The 27,444-nt window shown below is 35.4% G+C and overlaps 2 protein-coding genes and 1 long non-coding RNA gene across 8 annotated transcripts in view; 1 reads left to right on the top strand and 2 right to left on the bottom strand.

Moving 5' to 3' along the window:
- LOC126814375 (protein NDRG3) overlaps positions 1–1,461 on the bottom strand; it is a 28,917-nt gene extending 27,456 nt beyond the window's left edge. For 2 of the 3 annotated variants that reach the window (XM_050539473.2, XM_050539474.2), the window contains exon 1: positions 1,369–1,456. The gene's annotated coding sequence lies outside the window, so the exon portion shown is untranslated. Of the gene's footprint in view, positions 1–1,368 lie in introns of all 3 variants that reach the window. The other variant, XM_050539475.1, reaches the window with a different exon arrangement.
- Positions 1,462–6,957: 5,496 nt separating this feature from the next.
- Positions 6,958–16,645, top strand: LOC126815413 (uncharacterized). 3 transcript variants are annotated; one of them, XM_050541039.2, is made up of 5 exons: positions 6,958–7,080; positions 8,654–8,883; positions 9,807–9,941; positions 11,536–11,654; positions 13,662–16,645. In XM_050541039.2, the coding sequence occupies exons 2-5, from the start codon at positions 8,748–8,750 to the stop codon at positions 13,878–13,880; spliced, it is 609 nt and encodes a 202-aa protein (XP_050396996.1). In that variant the 5' UTR covers positions 6,958–7,080; positions 8,654–8,747; the 3' UTR covers positions 13,881–16,645. The 3 variants fall into 3 exon arrangements, with proteins under 3 accessions (XP_050396996.1, XP_050396998.1, XP_050396995.1); XM_050541041.2 differs by lacking the exon at positions 6,958–7,080 and adding an exon at positions 7,096–7,299; XM_050541038.2 differs by lacking the exon at positions 6,958–7,080 and adding an exon at positions 7,096–7,391.
- A 2,714-nt stretch (positions 16,646–19,359) lies between these two features.
- LOC126815456 (uncharacterized) lies at positions 19,360–24,623 on the bottom strand. 2 transcript variants are annotated; one of them, XR_007677923.1, is made up of 4 exons: positions 24,574–24,623; positions 23,792–23,851; positions 23,209–23,262; positions 19,360–20,328 (listed from the first exon to the last, which is right to left on the bottom strand). It is a non-coding gene; the product is annotated as an uncharacterized LOC126815456 (long non-coding RNA). The 2 variants fall into 2 exon arrangements; XR_007677922.2 differs by having other exon boundaries at positions 24,507–24,581.
- Between the last annotated feature and the right edge of the window lie 2,821 nt (positions 24,624–27,444).

Here is a 27,444-nt window from a genome sequence, read left to right as displayed (position 1 = left end):
TAACCAGATGCTAGAGATTAAGCCATTCCATTGAGACTTCTGGCATAACTGATTAGAAATTATTATAGTAAAAACAGAAACGATTGAATGTAAATCAGTTTATATGCATTCATATTACATTAATAGGGACCTTTCGCACCAGTACGAAAACGAAAAATGTCATCGATTAGTGTGTACTTGTGACGTCAATCCGTAATGAGTGTTCGGCCAGTGAAAAACGTTACGCGTATTGAGCTGGATTTACGTAGGTATGCAAACGAATATGTTTCTTGTCTCATATATTGAATTTTTCACCATTTTTCAAGCCTTTGTGTATATTGTTGATTGTGTAGCGTTCGTACATGTAGAATGTGCATACAAGGAATATTCTGCTTGATTTGTTGTACATCTGCTGAAAAATCGATTGAAAACTTTGCCTTGACTGAGAAGTTCATGGTGTGGAAATTAACGCCATCTAGTTATTATCGTACATCGGATTGCAAAACCGCGTGTTAGAGGATACGAAAACGTAAACGAACATATGTTCGTTTTGGTGTTCGTTTTCGTACCGATGCGAAAGGTCCCTATTATATGTCTTGCAACCCATTTGTGTAAATTTCTAGGTCCTAAATATTAGCGATTTAGCTCTTTTAACGTTTTCATTCCAGATCGGAAATGCTTAAAATCAATAGGCTTCTTCGGTTTATGACCATCATAAACACTTGTATAAATTTAATTGGATGATAAATTTAGCCTTTAAAGCTAAAATCTTGACAAGATTGTTCAAAGTGATCAGGGGCCTGTTTCACGAAATTTTAACGAAGATAAAATCCAAATTTTAATAATTTGATTGGATAATATTAGATTGATTTTAATGCTTAGCCAATCAAAATTGAAGTATCTACTAAAAAATTGGATTTTATCTTTAGTTAAGATTTCGAGAAACAGGGCTCAGGTCCATAACATAACTTCCACACCTATGCGATAGTAGAGTGAGTTTTGTGGACTCCGGACGGGGTGAAAATAATACAGCGTGGGAGTTATACTATCGTTGAGTATAAAAACGTCTTCTGGTGATAATAAATTACACCAACGGCAACAAGGTGATTAAAGGTCATATGGGTAAATAAATGTACATTGATAAATGTCTAGCGAGAAGAAGTAGTAGTCTGAAAGAACAACAAATATCAAATGAAATAATATTATTAATTAATATTTGACTAGGGCCACCTGGGATCGGCAAACAAGTACAATATTTCTAACGTATATGTTATGTTGTGTTTACGTTCACGTGATAATTGCCACGATTCTCTCGATGCCACGGTTCTTGTGGACATACATCATGTATAAGCGCTAAACTATGTGTTAGATCAGGAAACCAAAAAATACCTTCTTATCCTTGAAATTACGCAGTGTCTTGACCTCAAGCAGTAAACAAATTACCAGAATTTGGGAAGGCCAATTTATGTCACCTTCTCTATGATTGGCTCTTCTATTAATCATTAGCCAATAGAAAAGACTAAAACTAGACACGACGAGGATAACTCAAAAGGGAGATAACGCCTATATCAGTAAGGTGGCATCAGACTAGTTTCATCTTACCGATTATAACTTGGTGTAATATTTTCTGCATCGGGTTCCTTTTCACTAACCAAGTATAGCTTACCGGTAGGTCCTATATCAAAAAGGCTTAAAAGCATATTTTAAATTGTGTAAAGATGTAGGCTATTGTCTTTAAATCCTCAGATTAAAACAAGTTTGCATATAATACTTAGTTCAAGAAAGGTTTCTCTTTAAAAAAGATATATATATAGAACCTGATAAACTACATGTTAAATTTTGTAAATTTCTTTAAGGGTACACAAAAAGAGTTTAAATTTTGAAGTTCTGACCGAATTAGGTAGATCGCAAATGGCAATGTATATGGAAATTGTTAAGTCTCTCCTCCTGTGTTTTTGGCATCACCTTGAGAGCTCATCTCCAGATTCTTTATTAGCTCATGCTCTCGCAAATGGCAAAGAACTTTCCAAAGTTGGACAGTCATGGTTTAGCACTGTCACTGAACTATGTTCACTCTTGAATTTGCCCTTAATAAACACCATGTTAATTTATTTTCTACATTTTAAGACCTATTTGAAAAAGTTGCTGGTCAAATATGTCATAAAATTATCAATCCTTGATTTTAAAAATATGAATTTCGAAGGGATATCAACAAGCTCAAAATATCTTCACATAGGCTCAAAATAGAAACTGGTAGGTATATCAGGATTAAATTGTGTATCACGCCTCTGTGAACCAGCGGCTGCCAGGCAGGATACGCCCACATTTTCGAGAGATGGATAGAGAACAAGCTAAAAAGAAAGTGATTTTTCCTACAATCAAGGGCCATAATTCAGGAAATTACCGTCCGATATGCGCGAATATCGAAAGGAACCAAGATCTTTGAGTTACAAACTTACATTTCAAGTTTCAACAAAATCGGATTAAAATTGTGACCTCCATAGAGTCCACAACCTTGATATACCATATTTTTACGCTATTTGAGAACGAAGGGCGGCCATTTTGTCTGTCAGTTTTGGGCCGATTTTCACGAAATTCGAACTCAGCCGTCCTTAGGGTGTAACGGTGATATAATGATACGTTTTTTTTTTAAATCGGATAAAAATTATGACCTCTATAGGGTCCACAAGCTAAAAACGTGATTTTTCGTACAATCAGGGGGTCATAATTCAGGAAGTTACGGTCCGATATGCGCGAATATCGAAAGGAACCGAGATCTTTGGGTTATAAACTTACATTTCAAGTTTCAACAAAATCGGATAAAAATTGTGACCTCTATAGGGTCCACAACCTTGATATATATAATAATACGTTTTTTTAAATCGGATAAAAATTATGACCTTTATAGGGTTCACAAGCTAAAAACGTGATTTTTCGTACAATCAGGGGCCATAATTCAGGAAGTTACCGTCCGATATGCGCGAATATCGAAAGGAACCGAGATCTTTGGGTTACAAACTTACATTCCAAGTTTCAACAAAATCGGATAAAAATTGTGACCTCTATTGGGTCCACAAAAACGTGATTTTTCGTACAAACAGTGAGGGGCCATAATCCATGAAATTTCGATCCGATACATGCCAATATCTAAAGCAGCCGAGATCTTTTGGAGATAAACCTATATTTCAAATTTCATCAAGAATTGTGACCGGTAGAGTGACCACAAACAATTGTGGACGGACGGACGTACGGACGGACGGGCAGGGGCGACGAAAATATACTTCCAGTCGTCCACATGAAAATGTGGGCGTATAAAAATGTCTGAAGTGAAAGGGAAAGTTCAAGTTGAGGACGAAGTGCATTTTTTAATTGATTGTGCACATCTGGCAACAGACAGGTATTTGAGGTTATTGAAAAATCCAATACTAACTTTATACTTTATCAACTTTGAGTAGTCTGAACTGAAGAAATATATTTGGTTACTAGGCCTAATCCAACTTTTGAAAATGTACATTAACATATTAAATGAACTTGCCTTACAGTTTTCAGGGAATGTTTACATAATTAAGTGGATTTATCTCCCTTTCATTAATAATGTTCTCATGAGCCGTTAATATTACCGGAATAGCGTCACAATCGGAATAAAAAAAACTTGTGTCCACAAGAAAATGTGAACGGGCAAATGGAAATATATTATTTACTAAGTAATAGTACTAAACTCAACTGGATGGATAGTTACGTTACGTTAGAGTTATAATCATATAGGCCTATTCTAGCCGACATAGCTGTCATGGTTATAATTAATTATGTACACAGTAGCGCATAAAAATGAAGCAGCGAAATAGGCAATTTAGCCTACGGTATTGTCTATCTATGCCTACAACTACATCATTGAAATTAATTGACTTCAAACATTTCAGACTTTTTTTTTCTACCGGTAGCTAGGCCTACCTCACCTCTTGATTATTATAGTTTTTTGGGCCTACCTTGATTATATAATGACTATCTAGACTATAGCTCGTCTTTATGAGTGAATCAATTTTATGTTGTGCATAATTTTGTTCATGCTCGAATACCTTTCCCTTTAGCGACTGAGAACTAGAATTGCAACCCATCACTTCTAGTATACGGCAATTATCGTCTTTTCTTTCCAAATGTCATTCAATCACTGACCACCGCTGATTTGTCTTTTAAACTTGATAGTTGAAGGCTAAAAATGGAAAAGGGCGACCTCTGTATTTAAGGAAGATAACTCCAAAGCCTCGCGGTTGAGTCGCTGAATTCCAATTATAATATCGAGGGTTTAGAACATAATTGTGATAAGTCAATATATCAAGCATTGTGACTTATCACAATTATGTTCTAAACCCTCGATATCTTCCCGATCTCGCTTAACTCGGTACTTATATTAATATTATCATCTTACATTGTAAAACCAGCAATTGATGCTTCAGGAATGAGATATCTTGGGATATCCACAGAATTGTTGTTTTGTTTTGTTTTTGTTTTTTGTTGGATATCTATGCCTCCTGGTTCCACTGTTTTATTATTATATACTTATAATGGGTTTTTTTCCCTATTATATACCATTTTCCCTGGCGAAGATGTTTGTTGAACACTCATGATATTGATGATAGTCTAAAACCATGTGGCTGGATTGTACCGGTTTAAGCCTAGCCACGAAGACTTGCTAAAAAACGTTTAGCCTATCTGGTCATCAGACAATAATCATTATTATGGCCTATCGGATGTGTTTGTTTTTAGCTTCGATTATATCGGAGCCTATTTATAATTCTTGCATACTCTTTTTCCCACCCAAGCCAGAACCATAACGAAGAAACGAAGTGGTGTAGCCTATCATACAAAATGATGTTGGTTTTGGCATTCTAGTACATTATTTACCGAAATATTGGAATGTGTCCATATAGGCGTACGAGCAGATTTTTCGGGAAGACGGGTCAAGTCAACACACCAAAAAAAAAAAAAAAAAAAAAAATTAATAATATAATATATTTTGGGGAGAAAAAACCCTTTTTACCTTCTAGTCAACAATTTCTTCCACTGAAATTTCTAGTGGATAAAAATTTAAAACATTTAAAATCATTCTGCTTTTTGGGATGTCGAATTTCAATATTTCAATATGACAACGATTCGGTTCCATACGAAACAAGAATTTATTACTATTATAAAAAATAAAGAATATGACAGAAAAGATCCGATCACAGCAAAACAAAAGAAGTAGCCTATAACAAAATAATACAAGCTTAGAAAACAATATAGTTAAGCTAACATGAATGTGAAATCAGAGGCGCAGAACAGGGGGGTGGGGGGCGCTTAAGTCCAGAAAATTGAACCGGTTTGCCGGAGTATCTTAAACATTCAATGAAACCAATTAAATAAGGCCTACAAATCAATATTCAACTGAGTCATTTAAATATTACATAATGCTATACTCACTGGGGGGGGGGGGGGGTTAGCGCGTGGGCGTTGTATAATAAGGTCTGTCATTGAGTAAACTGGCGAGGTTTCGATTCCCCGGTTGTTAAAGACCCCTACGCACATGCGAATTAAATTGAACTAAGTGTTAGTCCCAAAATGACCTAGTTTGTGTAGAGTGGACGTTAAACTCTCTCTCTCTCTCTCTCTCTCTCTCTCTCCTTACTAACTGCATGGCTGTAATAATTGATTTTCTAATGCAGAGTGGCCGATTTTTAGATTACCCCCCCCCCCTCCACCCCGGAAAATATGTTTGTGCTCCCCTGTGTGAGATGGTTCTAAAAAGAATGATTTTAATAATTATTTTCGTAAAAACGTAATAATGGAGCAATAATGAATGAGTGACATAAATTTCTGCCCCAACCAGGATTATAAAGACGGGGATACGCCATGCACTGTGCGGGGGAATTTTTGCCCGGACAGCAACTGAATTCCAACTGACGGGGTTTCTTTTACGTCCATGCTCAAGGCTTTTCTTCCCATGCGAACGACTAGACCATGTTTCTTGTCAGTGCACAGTGGAACAACCTGGGGAACTTTCCCGGCCAACAACGGATCGAACCCCGAACTCACGCAGAGGCCCCCAACCCCCACATACACACCATAGGGAGAAATTTTATTTCATAAATAGGCCTATGGGGCTTGAACTATAAAAGAAAGTCCACAGAGTAAAAATACACTGTGGAAAGTGTGCGATATGGGTCCATGGAGGTAAACATCAACATGTTTTTAATTATTATTTTCTTGTAAATGGTGCAATCGATCGGGCCTCAATATAGACCTAATGAATGGGTGAAAGGATTTCTGCTCCAACCGGGATTATAAAGACGGGGATAGGCCTACACCATGCACTGCGCTAGGAATGCATGCCAATTTAATGTAGAATACCCGTAACCTCAATTTTTGATCCCACCCGAACGACTTTACCCCGTTTCTTAACACCGACAAGGAGAACGCACGCTGGAACAACTGGGGAAGTTTCTTGGCCAACAAAAGTATTAAATGAAATGAAATGGGGTTTAACGTCCTAGCTAGGCTGCTGTTCTGCTCCTATAATGGGCTAATGAAGACGGGCAAAAGTATTAAACCCCGGAACTCCTGGTTAAGGATCCAGCGCCTTACGCCAGTTAGGATCCACTGAGCCATCGCGGCTCACTTTCATAAATACGGGACTGGAACAGTTTATGTAAAAGAACGCCTGCTAATGCGATAGGCTATCAGTACTAACGTCAGATGTTTAATGGAGACTTCGAATAGGCCCTATAAAGAATTTTATCAATAATAGGCCTATATATGTAGCAGGCTTCTTCACTTCTACTTGTACAAATACAACTCCCTTTCTCAATCCAATGTGTATCAAAACAAATGATATAAAATTGCAACCAGTGGATTAAATATAAATATCTCCTGGAGAATTCTAATTTTACCGCCAAAAAGAAGACGACGCCATTAATTTTTAATAACTTTGTTCAAAAAGGTGAAGGTCATTAAGGCTATTTATGGGAAGAAATTTGGCTACCACTGATTGACTGGTCAACCAATAATACCGGTTTTGTATAATATTGCGTCAATAATCAGTACAGTTAGATTAGTTTACAATTTCATGTACGTATCTACTGTCGGTTGTCAACATGTATTGACCTTACACTTCATATGACATTGGTGCGTGGGGTTATCTGTCGTATATTGCACACGGACAAACACTTTGTACAGTTGTAGATAAATTTACATACAGTAAATAGCATTACGTTGACAATCCCACCATCATATCCGCTTTCTTTCTTGTCATCTCTCCATATATGCTACGTAGGCCTACGGCACAGTGTGGGTAACGAACAATTTTGTGCTGTGATTTTATTAATAATAGTGCCTATATTTAATTTACATATATATGGATACTTTTGATATGATAATGGGTTAGTGAAATTGTTTCCATTATTACATTATAAGTTATATTATCAAATTCAATCTGTGAATTGACTAAATGACAATTAGGCTCTAATTTCACTTCTGTTTTATTCTCACTGTCCCAGGCTGGCCAGAACATGTCTTTTATTATACATGACAATGAGCGGAACTAAACAGTATTAAAGGATCCAGATGGGGGGTCCAGGGGGTCCGCCCCCCCCCCACCCCCTGCTGATCAGGCTTGAAAATTTGAAGGGTCCGAGAAACTTATATCTAAAAGCCTGAATCTGACACAAAAATTGCGAGTTTGAATACATTGAGTTGAGTCATGACTTTCATTCCCTTGTGGGCAAAACCAAATAGTCACATACAGCTCTGGCAATTAGCCAGAAACGTCGACAGAATAAATTGCCGTCGGGACCAATTGATACTTCCGACAGGTCGTCATTCGTAAGACTTTTTTATACGTGCATTTAAAACAATTGCTGCGTGAGACGTAACACCACATGTGTTTAAAATCGGGTAATTAGAGATTAACAATAAACTAAATTCATCATCAATCCTCAACTGTGAAGGGAGCATTCCCCATCAACATTTTAAGGACATTTTATGCGATTTTATTGTCGATTTTTAGACCTGTAATTTGGGAATTTACCTTCCGGAAATACGTCAGAATGCACCAAATTGAATCTAATTTACCATATTTTTCTGGGGGAGAGCCCCCAGATCCCCCGTTACAACGTTTAGCGCCTTAAGCAATTATCCAACCTAGACCCCCCCCTGCAAAAAATCCTGGATCCGCGCCTGAGAATTATTGCAATATAATCTAAAGACTGGGGGCTTGAGTAGAAAAAAAACCTCATAGAATTATTGCAATATAATATACATAGGCCTACCTGGAGTTTAGTCTAAGGGAAAGGATAACAGCATGCAGTTGAAATATCCTTGACCTGAAAGCATGATTTCTATTTTAGAAGGGGGGGGGGGGGTGTATGGCCGTATGGTTAGCACATGCGTGCTGTATCATAAGGCCAGTCATTGAGTCAACTGGCGTGGTTTCGAATATCCGGTTGTACGTGACAAGGAGTAGGGTCGCCTGTCCAACCTTGTGGGTTTTCTCCAGGTCCTCCGGTTTCCCCCACTGCTAAAGACCCCTACGCGCAAGCGAATTATTGAAATAAAATTGAACCATGTGTTAGTCCCGAAATGACCTAGTTTGTGTTGAGTGGACGTTAAACCCCATTTCTCTCTCTCTCTCTCTCTATTTTAGACTGCCAGAAAACAAGAAATGTAATTTAAGTTTTGTCCAACTACAGAAGACGGAGAAAGAAAGAAATCCTATCACTAGCTTATTGACAACAACAATGAGTTTTAATCCTATCGATGTCAGCTTTCAAACCACTTCCACAGATAAAGATGAGGAAATTACCGAACCATGTGATTTGGAAACTAAGCGATTATGTGCTGATGGAAGTTGTATTTTTAAAAATGCTCTCTGTGGTAAGACATATTCTTGCAATCTTAAAAATGTTGAATACGCGTATACATGACCTCTTTTTTATGATCTCAGTCGAATGGCTAGACTCTGTTCCCTGCCAGGTCCTCATCCTACACCACTGAATGTTGTTGACTTGCACCTAGGGCCGGTGCTACCATTAGCCAAACCAGCAGCGTGTGAACCTCAGAAGGATGCAGTCAGGAGGAAGACAGGTTTATACAATTTTTATTTTTGAGAAAATTTATTGAAACTTAAAATGAATTTAGCAGTTTCAAGTTTTATGGTTTTCATTCTTTCTTCTATCAAAGTTGGCATATTTTTAGTTTGGCAGGAGCGGGTTTAATAGTTGGTGTTGCCTAACCATTGTTTATTGTACTTGCTAGTTTATTTAACTGGGATTTGGTTTATGAATTGAGATCATGCTTAAATATATCATATTTTAGCCATCTGTGGTACATAAAATAATTGTTATATTAACTCGCTGGGCGTTTTTTTTTTTCTGCAAAGAGCAACATGATGCACGACCACGTTGAATTACATTTGATATGAGAAGAGAATAGCTTATGACAAGGCATATGGTCAACTGGATATGATAAAATATCAACCTTTCACATATTTAAAACATAAACCTATGTTTGATCACATCATATTTATATTCACAACCATGATTATATTCCCAGACAGGGCTGTTATCATGACTGACAAAACTGTTATTGGACTCAATTCCATGTCAGTCGATTGTATTTCTGTCAACTCAAAATCATGTTAGATTAAATTTACTATGAATTGTTCTACTAATACATGGAATACAGGAAAGAAGTATCTTATTCAAGAATACAGGATTGAACATAATTGTGTGGTTATACTGATCTAGCTTGATATGTATTTAAATGTATAATAGGTCTTTCTTTTACTTTATTAACAGAAGAAGAAGAAGTTATGAATCAGAATACCATACTGATAATGATAGTTGTTGGAATGGCTGTTGTGATATTTCTCATTATTTTATATTGCTTTCAACAAAAAACACAAACTCGAACTAACACAACTAACAGAGACTGTAAGTATATAAAATCTGCAATTTCAAATATCTTGGTGATAGACCAACTCAAACAAACTTAGCCACCGTGGCTCCTTATCACATATGTGATAGAACTGGTTAAACTCATTCCAAATATAATTTTAACACACAGATCATTGCTACGGTAAATACGTAACAAAGATTTGAAGAAATAGGAAGTGACGCAAAAAATGGAAAACATGAGTTATCCATATATATAACCGACTAAAGGAATTATGAGCAATAACAAATACACGATCGAATTTCAACGCACTGATAATTCCATTGAAGATGAAAAGTTGTTGTATGAGACTGTGAGAGGATATCTGACAATTCAAAAAAATAATTGACTGTCACGAGATAAGAGAAAATGAGAAAAATTGAAAAGGCCCGTACATTCCTTTGTTTCTATTCATTCTATACCTAATAATCACATGGTAATGCACAGACGTTTTCTATTTTTTTTGTTTTATCTAGTGACAGTCAATTCTTGTTTTCCATTTTTTGCGTCACTTCCCGTTTTTTCAAATCTTTGTTACACATCTATCACAGCAATGATTTGTGTGTTAAAATTATATTTGGAACGTGTTTAACCAGTTCTATCATTATGTGATAATGACTGACACCAATATTGTCCTTTAATTACATGTAACTGAGGGGGGTTGGATGGCTGAATGGTTAGCGTGCGCGCGCTGTATCATACAGTCTGTCATTGAGTCGACTGGCGTGGTTTCGAATCCCCGGTTGTACGTGGCAAGGAGTAGGGGGCGCCTGTCCAACCTCGTGGGTTTTCTCCGGGTCCTCCGGTTTCCTCCCACTGCTAAAGACCCCTACGCGCAAGCGAATTATGGAAATAAAATTAACCCATATGTTAGTCCCGAGATGACCTAGTTTGTGTCGAGTGGACGTTAAACCCCATTTCTCTCTCTCTCACATGTAACTAAAATGACACCAACATTGTACAAAATATATAATTTAAAGGGCACCTTCTAAAAGATTTATTTTTATAGTAATATTCTGGAGCAATCTACTTTTGGAATGAATACTCAATTCAAGTCATAACAAGATTTAGTTTTTAATACAAATACCTTTTTGTGGGTGTGTTTGTTTGTATTAGTGGTAGACAATCTGTTACAAAGTTGACTAGCTGAATTGACATGTAGCTAAATTATTCTTATTAAATTTTTCTTAAGTGCAAAGAGAATAAAAAGTATAGTTCAAGATTGCAGGGGAGCCATGGTGGCTCGGCGGGTAAGACTTTGGGTCGGTACCCTGGAGGTTTCGTGTTTGATCCCTGCATTGGCCGAGAAAGTTCATCAGGATAAAAGATACCTTGACGGTTGGAATTTGATATAAGGCTAGGACGTAGCACTGCTGTCCAGGCAAAATTTCCCTCAAAGCACACTATATGGCATATGCCCGTCTTCATTAGCCAAGTCGGAGAAGAACAGTAGAACGTTGAACCCCCCCATTTCATTTCATTTCAAGATTGCAGGGGCAAACACTATCTAATGCTGTAATCCTAAATTATTAATCTATTCTTCTAACTTATTTCAATCTTGATATACATATACGTGTGTATATATATTTTTAGCAATGTTTGAAGCTGGATTAGGGGAAGGAGATAATGCATCTTTGTATAATCCACCACCACCTTATGATGAAGTTATAACATCTGGTCTTTATCCTGCAACACCTCAATCTCAAAGACAGGCAAGTTCAGTAATCAACTTATTCTAAACTGTGTGATGGTTCGGCCATATGACGACATTTTAATTTTAAGTCATAATTTAAACAGGAAGATAACTCTAGCATTGTAGTGAGCAATCGGAGAACACTGTCTGGTATCACATATGAGTTTTTGGTCCCCCGCCTTTCAAAGAAAGAAGGTGGCTATTAAAATGGGTTCGTTTGTCTGTCCGTCACACTTTTTGGTACACAGTAACTTCCCTTCTAATTGAGCTAAAATGTTCAAATTTGGTGTAGGTGTTTATTAGGTAAATGCCTTAATAGAGTTTGAAGATGAGCATTTTCTGCTTCGGCTAAACAGAGATGTGCAATTTGATTGGTTAATGTTTTTTGGGTATGATAACTTTAGTTCTAATTAAGTGAGAGTGATGAAATTTGGTTTTTAGTTTCATTACATCAGTACCCTGACTAAGTTCAATAATGAGCATTTTCTGCTCAGGGTAAGCAGAGCGATAAGCAATTTGATTGGTCGAGACATTGGAACAGAATAACTCTCCTTCAAACTTGGTGTAGGCGTTGATTGGGTGAATGCCTTGATGGAGTTCACAGATGAACATTTTCTGCTTAGGGCAAGCAGAGATAAACAATTTGATTAATTGATGTTTTGGGACACTAACTTTGGTTCTAATTAAGTGAGAGTGATGAAACTTGGTTTATAGTTTCAACACATCAATACCTTGATTATGAGTGCATTTTCGGCTTAGGGTAAGCAAAGTGATAAGCAATTTGATTGGTCTAGACTTTGGAGCTTGATAACTTTGATTTTAATTGAGTGATAGTGGTGAAACTTCGTGTACAGTTTTTTTACATCAATACCTTAACAAGGTTCGATGCTGAGCATTTTCTGCTTAGGCAAAGTAGAGACTTCAATCCAATTGGTCAAGACTTTGGAACTCAATAACTCTCCTTCTAATTGAGGTCGAATGTTAAAAATTGGTGTAGGTGTCTATTACGTGAATGCATTGACATGTGCATGTGCATTTTCCACTCTTTTTAAGCAGAGATGAGCAATTTGATTGGTGGAGACTTTGGAACACAATAACTTTGGTTCTAATTGGGTGAGAGTGATGAAATTCTGAGTATAGATTCATTATATCAATACATTGACTAAGTTCGATGATGAGAATTTTCTGCTTAGGCTAAGTAGCGATAAGCAATTTGATTGGTCAAGACTTTGGAACATAACAATAATTGAGGTATAGATGTTCATTAGGCGAACGTCTTGACTGTGTTCAATGATTAATATTTCCCATTAAAGCTAAGCAGAGCTAAGCTATTTCTTTGGTCGATGCTTTGGGACAAGATAACTTTGAAACTTAGTGTATAGTTTTACTCACTACCAGGTACTTCAAAACCTGAGTTTAATAATGAACATTTTATGCTTAGACTAAGCATAGATAAACAGTTTGATTACTCAATACAGTGTACTTTTGAAAAAGATAAATGTGCAATTGATTAATATGTTACAAATGTTGTTTTTTTTTGGGGGGGGGGGGGATTTCGGCAGGGGACATCAGCCTCACTGTTGGCTTGTTTTTCTATTGAAGAATAGAGTTGACCACAAATGTTCTTTTAGTCCCAAAATGCCCTGGTCATGTCAAGTTTATTTCAAAATATTTCAGTGATTAAGATAACAATATGAGGCATGGGATGGGTGCAATTAATTCATAGCACATGCCTCACTATGACTAACAACAAAAGCAGTTCCAACAATAATTTATTCAAGATATGTATCAACCTGGTTCTCGTAGATTGTTCCTTAACTTTTGACATGCCAATCATATGGTTCAACATTCCATTACTGTACTTTTCATCCTTTCATGAATATCACAAATATATAAGATAAATGTAATCTAATAATTGACTTTAAATCTACTATATTTCTTTCGATGGAATTAATATGAATATTCCTAGTTGAATTGTAGCTTGACAATTTTATTTTATTTTTTAATCTTTTATTTTGTTTTCTAGACTCGAATCTCATCTTCTGATGAACCAATGACACCCCCACCAAATTATGAAGCTGCTCTAAACATTCTTGCTCAAAGTCATGAATCTGTTTTAGTGAAGGGTGCTAAATCCTCTGTTTTTCGTAGAAGTGTTTCTGTGGATAGTGTTTCTCGACAAAATAGATCTAGTCCGAGTGGAACATCTAGACAGTTTTCATTTTTTCAATCTATAGGATCGTAGCAATGGTTGGTTGTTTGCTTTTTAGATAAGTGAAAATGTGTGCAATGATGGAGTATCTGTGATTATTTTAGAAGAGATAATTAATATGTTATTGGAGGGTATTGTTTCTGTTAAAATTGGGAATGATTTGTTGAATGAATGGTAATGTTTTTAATAGCTAAATTGTATATATAGTTTTATTAGTAATTTACACATGCAAAATATGAAATCTCCATAATTGTAGATATATCCTGCCATATTTTAAGCAAAGAATGTTCTTAGAAAGTTGTATTAGTTTATGAAATTGAAAATATTTTGTGTTCATTTATCAAATGATGATGTCCAATTGTTAATGTGTGGAAGAGATTTTTGTAAATATGGGCTAAAGATGTGCAGATAGAACATATCACCATAAAATTTATGTCTTTAAGGTAACATTGTGTAAATGTGTAAATCATATGCATTACTTGAGATTCAGTTTATTAACCTTATGGCATGGTGCAAGAAAATTTGATCAATAGAATTTCATATGGGCCCCATTATTATTATTATCTTGTATCTTATGGCATGGTGCAAGAAAATTTGATCAATAGAATTTCATATGGGCCCCATTATTATTAACTTGTATCTAGTATTTTTGATAAAAAGAAAATAACTTAAGACATAATTAGAATGTCTATTTACTGTTTTGTAAAGAAATTATATTAAAGATGCATTATTGCTAGGTCTTTATTTTGGCTTCAAATGTTATGTAAACTATTATTTAGACATCTATTCACATGACAAGCCAATAATCAACTCTCTAGAGCATCGGATGGCAGAGATTTAAATGGATTGAACACAATTGCCATTTAAAGATTTAATTTAAAAATGGTGAAACGAGGCTTAGTCTTAGTTAACAAGTACCATTGCTACGATGATAATCTATGCCACATCTTGTCAAAACTTCAGAGATAACTTCTATAAGAATAAAGTAATTTGAATGACATTTTTAATATATTCATTTTGCATTATCTATTATAGCAAGAACGGCCAGCTCTTTATTCACTTCTTACATAATCTTTAAGTTAATTGTTTGTAATCATTGATAATCATTTAATCCTTGGATCTCTATATATTTGCACCCATTGCATTGCACAGTGTATGTTTGTTTTGTTTTGTTTTAAAGAGAAAAGGTGCATTTCTTGAAAAAAAAAAATTATGTACACATCTGTGTAACACTCTCATGTATTTTTATAAGCCCACATGGAAATATGGTCGTATATTGCCGTCGCCCCCGTCTGTCCGTCTGTCGTCCACAATTTCTTGTTAACACTCTACAGACTACATTTATCATCTGATTGTTTTGAAATTGATATATGTTGTTTGCATTAGTGAGATGAAGAATCCTATTTAATTTCAATAACTTCTGTTATTTTCTTCTGGAGTTATGACCCTTGTTTCACTTTGTTGTACCTTGTGAATGCTCTGACGACAAAATTTATTATCTGATCTGTATGAAATTTATATGTATCGTTTAAATTAGTAAAATGAACAAGCCTATTGAGTTTAAGCAAATTTCTATTAATTTAAATCTAGAGTTATGGCCCTTGTTTCACTTTGTTGAATCTTGTGATTGCTCGAATGACAAAAGTTATCACCTAATCTGTATGAAATTCATATGGATCATTTAAATTAGTGAAATGAAGAAGCCTATTGAATGTCAGCAATTTCCGTCAATTACTTCTAGAGTTATGGCCCTTGTTTTACTTTGTTGAAGCTTGTGAACGTTCGAACGACAAAAGTTATCATCTGATCTGTATGAAATCTTTATGCATTTTTTGAATTAGTAAAACGAAAAAGCCTGTCGAATTTCAACAAGTTCTGTAGATTACTTCCAGTGTTATGGCCCTTGTTTTATTTTTTAGAACCGTGTGAACCCTTAAACAAGGAAAATTATAATGTCATCTGTATTAAATTGTCTATTAAATGCCCCTAATTACCTACAAAAGAATAAATATGTGACAACCCTTGTCAACCGCTTGGACGATTTAGCTGCTGTGGGCGTATATTTTGTTGCCTGGCAACCTATCTTTACCATTGCCATTTATATAAAGTATAAATTCCTGATCTCAAAGAATCTCAATATTAGTTACAGTGAATGGTCATACAATTATATCCATATTTTTTAAAGGGAAAATCCTCTTTTTTTATGAAGAAATATGTTAACAGGAAGCGATACTGGTAGAAAATTGACATATAGTATATAGAGACTTGTACTGTTAAAGATCCATTGACCATATACATACAATGTGTCGAGTCTCATACTGGAGATATCATTCAGTACTGAACAGTAGTGTCGTATTCCATTCAATTGTTTTCTGTGCATATTCAGTCCAATTACTAAATGGCACTGTACCATTTACAACTATATACTTTAACTTACATAAGGCTGTGTTCCTAATACTAGATGATATCAATATATATTTTTTATGAAATTAATATTATCGTAATCCATACAATTATTTCCGGTGTATATCCAGTCCAATTACTGAATGGCACTGAACCATTTATACCTTATACTTTAACTTACATAAGGCTGTGTTATATATTTTTTATGTAATTATTGATGTTATTGTTTCCCAATTATTGTATAAAAATATCTATTTTGTTAGTTAATTGATGCAGAAAAGAAGTTTATTATATTTTTTACCTACAAATGAGAGGAATATTTTTTAAAGCTTTTGTTTATATTGAAAATGATTGAAAACATATTATCAGAAACTATTGAAATAAATTTTATATACCGGTAATATTGAATTACTTAATTGATAAAAGCTCCAGAGAATCAAAAATTGGAAATATAAGTCATGAGTATTATTTTCATACCATCTGAATGACTAGGAAGCTGTCCTTGTCAGGCCCTCCGTCATGCATCACTGACAAGGGGAAACCAAGCCGGAAAATCTGGATGAACTTTCTCGGCCAATGCAGGGATCGAACACCAGACCTCCAGGCTAGCGAGCCAGCGTCTTACCCACTTAGCCACGTGATCCCCCTGATGGAGTTTGAAAATGAGCATTTGATTAGCTGCTGCTATGGGACACAATAACTTTGGTTCTAGTTGGTGTATAGTTTCATTATATCAATACATTTACGGAGTTCGATAATGAGCATTTTCTGCTTGTTTAAGTTTGATTGTTGGATCCATGGGATACAGGTTGATCATATGTCAGACATGAATTATACGTCCACATTCCTGCTCGATTGAAATAGTAATTTTTAAATAAAGAAAATGAAATATAAAGTGGTTGCAACATGGCAACCCTGGGGATCGGGGATGCACCAAAATCAATAGGTTCCATCCTCTGTTTGAAATCGATAATCATGCATTACGTCAGTAGGCTAGGGGCCAACCAACCTCTCTTAGAAAGTAATGATAATGCCAAATTTGAAAAACCAGTGGTTGTTAGGCAAGATACGTCCACATTTTGCAAGAGATGGATAGAGAACAACCTGTATAAAGTGCCTGCATGCATTAACCATCCCCCCAACCAACGCACACACACCAAACTACTAAGATGCCCACATATTATTATATATAATTTTTGTATGTTTTGAACATAATAACACAACACAGTTCTATGGATAACAATCACTATCTGTTATTATCGTTGAATGTACATATATACCAAACAGCAAAAAAAAACATCAGTACGATTTCAAAATCAGAGAGGCACTTTAATCAAATCATTCTAGAAAAAGACTTACTCAATAGATCAAAGCAATTTTTTGTGAACAATATGTTGACACATTAGTGATTATGTTTTATATTATTATACAGATTTCTCATTTTGTACTTATGGACATAAATGCCAGTGCCTGTGCAAAGTTCCACCATAGAAAAAATAACCTATGGGGTTGTCCTAAAATGACTGAGGTAATGTGTCGACGCAACATTTAACTCAATTCTATTTTTTTTTTTAAATTTAAAGGAGCATTAGGTAAGATTACATAAAGAACTCTTGCTATAATAATTAAATAATAGATAATGAAAACAGAATATGCTGAAAATTTCAGTCAAATTGCTTCACTTTGCAAGATATTAGAGATTCAATTTTAGGCTAGTCTCAATTGTCATTACGTTGGTAATAAAAAATGTCTGATTATCCATTTTTACGTTAAATCATTCATCACAAAACGTATTTAAATCTACTTATACCGCAGCCATCCGATGGCATCAAGAGTTGATTATGGTCTGGATAAGTTAATTAATGTCTAATTAATAATTTAGATAACAGATCAGGCCAAAATATAGACCTGCAATAGGCGGATTTAGCTCTTGCGTAATGCATGTTTAGATACTGAAACATTTAACGGCCTTCTGTCACGGTGTCTGCAAGGGGCGGTGTCTGGTTGTTTGTATAGGACGAAAAACTGAGGCCCCGTGTAACAATAAAGAAGCCTTGACAGTTGGAATTCGAAATAAGAGTAACACCGCTCTCCGGACAAAGTTTCCCTCATGGCACACTGACTGGTTTATGTCTGTCTCAATTAGCCCAGTCGAGGCAGAACAGTAGGACGTTAAACCCCATCTCATTTCATGTGTCACATTGTCTCTTTAAACAATAAATATCAGATATTGAAGAAGTTTGTGACCATATTCTTTATGAAATAAGACAGCAAGGAGCATAAAAGTCATGTATGTAGTGTGTATATAGATATATTAAGGTATATAGGTTGTAGGTGTTTATAATATACTGGCTGAGTGGCCGAGCTAACTATGACAATTAGTTACCTTAACGCCACACACAACAGCTACGACTCTGTGACGTTACCTTAACACCACACACAACAATTGTAAATAATATGTATGTACTTATTATTTAAATACTCTATTTAAGAGAGAGAGAGAGAGAGAGAGAGATGGGGTTTAATATCCACTGACACAAACTAGGTTATTTCTGGACATGGTTCAATTTCATATTTTAAGCAGTGGGACATCTTAGGTGGATGCAGACTGCTTTATCCGACTCAGAGATATAGAGTTCCTATATGTTGATAATACATTTATAGGGTCCAACATTGTTAGTGTTTGAGATATTTAGGTACTGCTTTTTTCTGATTGGTTGAGCTTGACTTTTGACCCTGCCCCAAAAATTTTCCCCAAGCAATCATGATGGGTCTTTTTTTTCTGGAGTACCTACGGACCCCATCTTTCATTTGAGACCAAGTTTGCTTTGATGGGACTTTTTTCCAGGAAAACACATAAATCTGTGTTTATCCGGCAGACTAGAGGTCAAATAAAGGATTCTAAAACATGTACTAATTTTTGTTCACTTCCTGAAATAACAGGAAAAACAACTTCAGCTGTTTCCAAACAAGCCTATCAAATAGTATCTTTTAAATTACGGTATGTCATTACTTTTCCTTTTTAGAAATGACATGAAATGGGGTTCAACATCCTGCTATCCCTTTTTAGAAGAGGATAACATCTACATTTTAATACATAATCTATAAATTTATTCCATACACTTTTTAATCATAAATTTACACAAACAAATATCTATAAAACAATACACATTACATAATTACATGTATCTGTATACATGATTTTGAAAAGGATGGGTGGGTGGGGACTCCCCACTGGCGAGGCAAACCAAAGCCTTGCAGAATGGAGGGCTTTTATAGTTAAATTAAAACATTATATGACATTTTTGTTTCACATTGTATGCACAATATTTCCGAAGATGTAGGAAAAGAAAGAAAGCTCGAGTGGAGTGAGTCAAATAAGGATGTGTCGATTGTACATTTTGAGGTCTTATATAAAAATTTATAATATATTGGCAACACAGTAATTCGAAAATTTTATATTATTATGTATAAAAAAAATTAGCTGGGCGAAGCTAGGCGAAAAAAGTTCTTAAACTAATAATTCTTAAAATGGTTGGTCCATGTCCCTAGTCTTTCCTCAAATCTCCGAAGAGACGTTCCTATATACTATTGAAGACTGGATAACAAGCTAATACACAGCAGATAATTAATATCATCATATACATGTACAGGTACATCTTCATAAAATTCCATAACTTAGCAATCCTAAGTGAAACTATTCATGGCAATAAATATCCTCCCCATAATTTTATTCACAGTCATTCAAACCAATACAAAATTCTATTAGAAATTTTAACAAATATAACTGGGAACGAACAAACAGACTCATTACATTATTTTTACAAGGATTGTGTTTGTAGATGGAAAAGTAACAAAGTAGGCACAGAAAGCACCCGGTATTACAATTTATACAGTAACAAAGTTTTTCAATCTGTCACATCTCTGCATCCCAACACAAGCTAGTAGACATGTTTCTCCTCATGATATATCACAGTCTTTAGCTCAAAAACAGAATATACATTTAATCTTTTTTATAATTCTCTGCGAATTCTTTAATTTTATTCCATAATTCCTGTGGATCATCAACTTTAGGCAACTGAAATTAAGAACAAATGTTGCTTACTTTTCTAAGGGGGAAGCAAAAGATGTTGATAATAAAATACATATGGATAACAATAAAGTATAGATGCAAATTTACTAGATGCTATACAAAGACTTCAGTAATTACTTTCTTGTTGGAAGTTAAATTAACAACACTATCAGTATGTCCCATTGTCATGTCAAGGAGATTGACTGCATCGTTTAGCCCTGTACGCGAACATAACTTGACCTTACAGATCATATAGTAATTGCTTTTTTAGCATGTTCTCTGTCCATAATGAACAAGTGGTTACCATGCAAGATACGCCCACATTTTGCAATAGATGGACAGAGAACAAGATAAAAGAGAAATATTTCGCACAATCAGGGGCAATAATCGAGGTTAATTACAATCCAACATACAACAATATCAAAAGGAATCAAGATCTTTGGGATATAAACATATATTTTAAGCTTCGTCAAAATCCAAGATGTTACGGCAGAAAGGAACTGATATCTTTGGGATATAATAAATACATTTTAAGTTTCATCTAAATCAGATAACAATAGCATCGCTAACGATGCAATATACGTCCAAATTCCTGCTTTGATTGATATGGTACTTTTTAAAATGAAGAGAATGAAATATGAAATGGCTGTAATATGACAAGAGGCAAAGAAGGCTAGGTGTTGGGTTTGTTTTGCCAGTTTTACAGACAAAATATTAACAAAAAAGTGGGTGTGACACTGCCCCAGTTGGTCAGGGCATGCACCAAAATAAATAGTTGCTGATGTACTGATAAAAACTAACAAAAAAGTGGCTATGGTACCACACCCCTGGGGGTCGGGACATGCACCAAAATATATAGTTGCTATCCTTACAGGATAAGGAATAAATATGCCAAGTTCCAAGATGATCTATTTAGAATTGGTGGAAGACGTATTGCACCAACATCAATATAGTTGCCATCCTTAGGGTATAAGGAATAAGTATACCAAGTTCCAAGATAATCCATTCAGAATTGTGGCCTTCGTGGCTTGTAGGCAACACACAGAGAAACAAAGAAAAAATGAGTATGGCTCTGCCCCTGGGGGTCAGGAAATCACCAAAAAACAATAGGGGTCATCCTTAGGGTATAACGAATAGGTATGCAAAGTTTTAAAAGGATCTGTTAAGAATTCTGACCTGTAGGCGAAACACAAAACACACAAACATTGGGCGTGGCTGTGTCCCAGGGGGCATGCACCAAAAATAATAGAGGTCAGTCTTAGGGTATAAGGAATAAGTATAAAAAAGTTTCAAAGACGATCGATTAAGAATTGCAGGTTGTAAGTGACACACAGACACACAAACAGAAAATGGACATGGCTATGCCCCTGGGGGTTGGGCATTCACCACAAACAATAGGGATGTTACTTAGGATATAAGGAATAAGTATGCAAAATTTCAAGGTGATACATTAAGAAATGCAGTCTGATGACAAACAAATAAATGCAAGAAATGGGCGTGGCTCTGCCACTGGGGGTCGGGCATGCACTAAAAACAATAGAGATCATCCTTAGGGTATAAAGAATTCATATGAAAAATTTTCAAGACGATTGATTAAGAATTGAGGCCTGTAGGCAACATACAGACACACAAAAAGAAAATGGCTGTGGCTCTGCCCCTGGGGGTTGGGCATTCACCCCAAACAATAGGGATGTTTTCTTAGGGTACAAAGGGTAAGTATGCAAAGTTTCAAGATATGTTAAGAAATGCAGCCTGTAGACAACAAACAAACACAAGAAATTGGCGTGGCTCTGCCCCTGGGGGTTGGGCATACACCAAAAACAATAGCCATCACCCTTAGGGTATAAGGATTAAGTATGTAAAGTTTCAAGATGATCATTTAAGAATTCTGGCCTGTAGGCGACATACAGACACACACACACAACACACAGACAGGGGCGACAGCAATATACGTCCACATTCATAATGTGGACTATAAAAATTGTGACCTCTAGAGGGTCCACAACCTTGGTCTTACATGCTTTTACATTGAATGTATACAAGGTGTGTCCATTTTGTCTAGCAGCATTAGTCCGATTTTCGAACTCAACCATCATTAGGGTGCAACGGTGATATATTTGAACAGTTTTTAAAATAGGATAAAAAATTGTGACCTCTAGAAGGTCCACATTCAAAAAACGTGATTTTTCAAACCATCAGGAGCCATAATCCAGGAAGTTACAGTCCGATACATGTCAATATCGAAAGGAGCTAAGATATTTGAGATATAAAATTCAAGTTTCATCAAAATTGGATAAAAATTGTGACCTGCACTAGAGTGTCCACACAAATATAGGTAGTAAAATTCCTACATTGTTTCCAATAAATATTGATTTTGTTTCCATACAAGTAATGTTTTTTTGCCATTAGCACACCATACACAGTTGATTCGATAGTTGACTGTAACGGATAGTCAACTGTATTACAGTAAGGGATAGAGTTAAAGGGGTGTTTTGAGATGAAAACTTGATAGTGGAAGATAATGGATTCATAGACTTAATTTTGTTTGGCCAAACAGTTCAAATGAGTTAAATCCTGGGGGTTTCAAAATCATTCATAATCATGCATGATTTTCCTTACTTGTAAATTTTTACCTTTATTATATAAGCTAAGTCCATGACATCATCATTCCTGATATCATAACTGATATTTTAACGCCTGATGGTGGGCATTATCTAATCCACTCAATACCTAAGTTATTCGATGGCTAGCTAGAGTTTAATATTGGCTTTTCATGTGAATAAACATCTAAATAATGATTTATATAATATTTGAAGTCAAAATGCCTCATGCTTATAATGCCTCATTAATATTATAACATAGAAGAAAAAAAAATAAATGCCTTACTTTGTAATGTTGGTCAATGAAAATACCTGCATATGTTCCAACAACAAAACAAACCTGAAATAAATTTAACAAGTCAGCAGTGAATCTGCTCTCTCCCACCTCAATTCCTAAACAAATAGATAACACTCATTAATTACTGCAGGGGTTAAGCAGAGATATTACGCATGCAATTACATCTGTTGATCTTCGAATTAGAGTTGCCATGTTCCAAAGTATAACAAATCTAATTGCTTACCAACAGTAGGCCTACCCTGTATCTCTGCTTAGCCTCAGTAGAAAATGCTCATCAAATAATAAACATCTACACGCAGTTGGAACATTCTACCTCAATCGGAAGGAGAGTTATTGTGTTCCAAAGTCTCAAGCAATCCAATGGATCAGATGGACGACTAAACCCATTTTAATAGAGCCCTGCTTTGTCCAATAAAGGACAAAATTTGGTTTTCATCTATCAAAAGTATTTTGTGAAGGACCAAGTCACCAACAGTAAAGAAAGAGAAATGGGATTCTGATCCTAAAAAAAATATTTCTTATAATACAAAATTTTAAATCTTCATCTGACTTGACATAAGATACAACTTACCAATTTTCCAAACATTTTTAATGTTACAATAGTGAAATCAACACCAACGAATTTTAAAATCTGGAAAGAAATGATATCATTTAAATATTTATTTTCTCTTTCTAAGGCTAGATTATATAACTAAGATAATAACAACGTCAATAGTAGTTCAGCTCTGAACTAGTTTACCTTGCAATATCTTCATCAAATTGCATAAGCCTAAACGAAAAGGACATGTCACGTGAAATGAGCAATAGTAAACCTGACTGGATCAAATTTACGTTATTTTTAAAGGATTGTTAGGTAGGCCTACTGCCATGGTACCATGTTTTACTGATCTAAATCTAGCCTAATGCTGAATGCACAAAAGGGCATTAGATTGCAGAAACGGGTAGGCTTACAATGTTATCTAGGCCTAGATTTAATTGAAACAGTAGCCTAACATTAACATGTGTTGTTGCAGGTTGAGAGGTCACCCTCAATCATATCATAATATATTTTTTAGTGAACTGATCAACTAGGAAAATTTACAGGGGAACACATTAGCTACGATAACGTAGCCAAAAACGTTGAGATATACTGACACGGAGGGTTGAGAATGAGAGATGAGGTTTCTTATAGTTACAGCCTACTAATCACTATAATAGAAGGGAACCCTTGGGTCATACTTCGCCCCCCTCATCGAAAGTGCATTTAAAACCTGGGATTAAATAAAACTCATTTTAAGAAATCCCACCCTGCTTAACCATAAAATTTTCTTTAAGAATACATAGATAAAATCATCCAAGGAAAATGAAAATCACCTCTGAACAAGAACATAATATTAAATATTTTTTACCAGGGGAGACAACTCAAAATTAAAATTTCGGATTTTTTATTTTATTTAAACGAAACGAATACTAACAAAAATATTAATATTTAATTCAACAATAAATTTTTGTTTTAGTACTATCAATTATCTGTTATATCCATGGTACCATTCAGATTTTCCGGCGTGGTGCCTTCTAGTCAATGATGCAGGAAGGAGGGCCTGACAAGGACAGCTGTCTAGTCGTTCGGATGGGATAATAAACCGAGGTCCCGTGTACGCATTGGCATGCACGTAAAAGATCTATTGACAATTAGAATTTGATATAAGATATAATAGCAAATATATGTTTTCATCAAGTATACTCATCATTAAAGGAGCTAAATCACTATTTTTTGGCACCTAGAAATGGACACAAATGGGTCGCATTAACGCATACAATATACTCTTCAAAAAAAGTAGGGGATGTCAGAAACAATTCAAAACAGAGGAAATGCACTGCTGTTTTTATTAGAGGTAACCAGCGTATGTTAATAACAGGCCAATTGCCTACACATGAACATAAACAGTTCATATGGGCAGCTTATCTGACGGCCCCCATTTCACTCGCAAAGAGATACACCGTCAAAAGTGAAAATGGACGTTTTTGATTTTTGTCTTAATAATGAGTAATTTGCTCCACCAATCCTCAGACATTCAGCAATTCGTCGTGGCATGCTCCTATTCAACCGTCCAATCACGATTTGGGGCAATCTGACCCACTCCTCTTGAAGTGCCACGGCCAATTCTTGCATTTTCTTAATAGCAAATATATATTTTCATCAAGTATACTCATCATTAAAGGAGCTAAATCACTATTTTTTGGTACCTAAAAATGGACACAAATTGGTCACAACGCATACAATATACTCTCCAAAAAAAGTAGGGTATATTCAGAAACAATTCAAAACTGCGGAAATGCACTCTGTTTTTATTAGAGGTAACCAGTGTAATATGTTAATAACAGGCCAATTGCTTACACATGAACATAAACAGTTCATATGGGCAGCTTATCTGACGGCCCCCATTTCACTCGCAAAGAGATACACCGTCAAAAGTGAAAATGGACGTTTTTGATTTTTGTCTTAATAATGAGTAATTTCTCCACCAATCCTCAGACATTCAGCAATTCGTCGTGGCATGCTCCTATTCAACCGTCCAATCACGATTTGGGGCAATCTGACCCACTCCTCTTGTAGTGCCACGGCCAATTCTTGCAGTGTTGTCGGTTGACGTTAACGTCGACGAACACGTCTCCCGATCAAATTAAACCTAACACACTAAAGCAAAGATACGCTAAACAGTAAATCTTATGCAAGAACCGATAGGAAAGCAAACATGGATAGATAAACCAGCACGGGGCAGTTTTCATCAACCCTTCCTTGAAGTGTTAAATTTGACAATGAACCCCTCCCACGTCTATGGCGCTATTGCGTGTCGCATGTGCAGCTCAGTGGTTCTGTTGGGGCGATAAGTTCTTCATCTCTGAACATACTCTCAAAACATGTCAAATGTCCATGGCTATTTATCATATCGCAACCTGCATATGTATTTGCATTTCAATATCCCCTACTTTTTTTGTAGAGTATATAATAATGGGTCATTCCACGTCAAATGTCTCAGAAAGTTATAAAGTGACCTCCTCAGAAAATTATGAAAAAATTGAATGGCAGTCTTTGGCTTCTGGTTATTCAAGTCTACACTGGTAGTATTCTCCTGTGGAGTATATTTAGCCTCGTTCATCAAATTGCTTCATTACAAATGACACTTGAAAGCATTCTGGCATGCAATTCGTGTGCCAATTTGAAAATGTTCATTTTGTCTTAAATATTGGATTTCAGAAGCCCATCTTTTCACAGTAAGACAATAACATCAATGTTGATTTAAATGGACCAATCAGTCATGTTTGCAATGTCGAACACTGTGGATGATACTGAGTTAGCGAGTTGCCTCCTTTAAATTTAGATTTGGGAAAACATTAGTTCTATTTGGTGATTATTCCTTCCATCAGTGAGAGTGATTGAATATTAGCTAGTTTTGCTCACATCATTCTGTTCTGTATTGTGTTTAAAAGATCTCATAAACTTGGAAATAAATAAGGAATTCACAATTTTCTAAATTTTGAAGGATTCCTCTTTAGGACCTAATGAACAATCCCATTACCTACAACTTTGTCCCATTTTGCCTTAACAAACTTTAGTAGTCAGAATAATATGATGGAAAGAAAATTCACAAAAATTTGTTTGAAATCTGCAATCTAAAAATTTTGAAATGCTATAGGCATAGGGCCCTTCTTTATACACTAATCAACAAGCTCATTGAGTTTTGAGAACTCTGTACGTCCTGTTTCACATTTAGAAGCTTTCATGAAAAAAATATGTCAAAAACTGACCCATGAAGTGTTCACATGGGGTGACAACAATTGTCTACATTATAAAAAGAAAAAAAACTATCAATAATTGAAAACACAACACAGTTTATATGGAAATACAATCACTGGTTTATAAGTATAGCACGACGTTTCGACAAGTATTCTCTTATCGTTATCAAGCACAAATGATGACGATAAGAGAATACTTGTCGAAACGTCGTGCTATACTTATAAACCAGTGATTGTATTTCCATATAAACTGTGTTGTGTTTTTAATGTGTTCAATCGCTAAATGCCACTCAAGGATTATCAATAATTGACTAAATTCAATACCATTAATCTATCCCAGTGAGATAATCAATATTATTTTTCAAAGAGATATAGACTTAAAAGAATAAGAATTAAGTCATAGTGCAGGGAAATAATAATAAAATATAATTTTTTTAATAAGTTGGT

The sequence above is a fragment of the Patella vulgata genome, chromosome 3, assembly GCF_932274485.2.
Source record: "Patella vulgata chromosome 3, xgPatVulg1.2, whole genome shotgun sequence".
Classification (NCBI taxonomy): Eukaryota; Metazoa; Mollusca; class Gastropoda; family Patellidae; genus Patella; species Patella vulgata.
Note: the sequence above shows the minus strand (reverse complement) of the source record. Positions and strands in the feature narration are given on the sequence as shown.

Bases quoted from the DNA above. Each gene is read 5' to 3' on its own strand.
- LOC126815413 (XM_050541039.2), top strand. From the start codon at position 8,748: ATGAGTTTTAATCCTATCGATGTCAGCTTTCAAACCACTTCCACAGAT. The intron at 8,884-9,806 runs GTAAGACATATT...CTTTATTAACAG, and splicing joins TTTTAAAAATGCTCTCTGTG to AAGAAGAAGAAGTTATGAAT. The intron at 9,942-11,535 runs GTAAGTATATAA...ATATATTTTTAG, and splicing joins TAACACAACTAACAGAGACT to CAATGTTTGAAGCTGGATTA.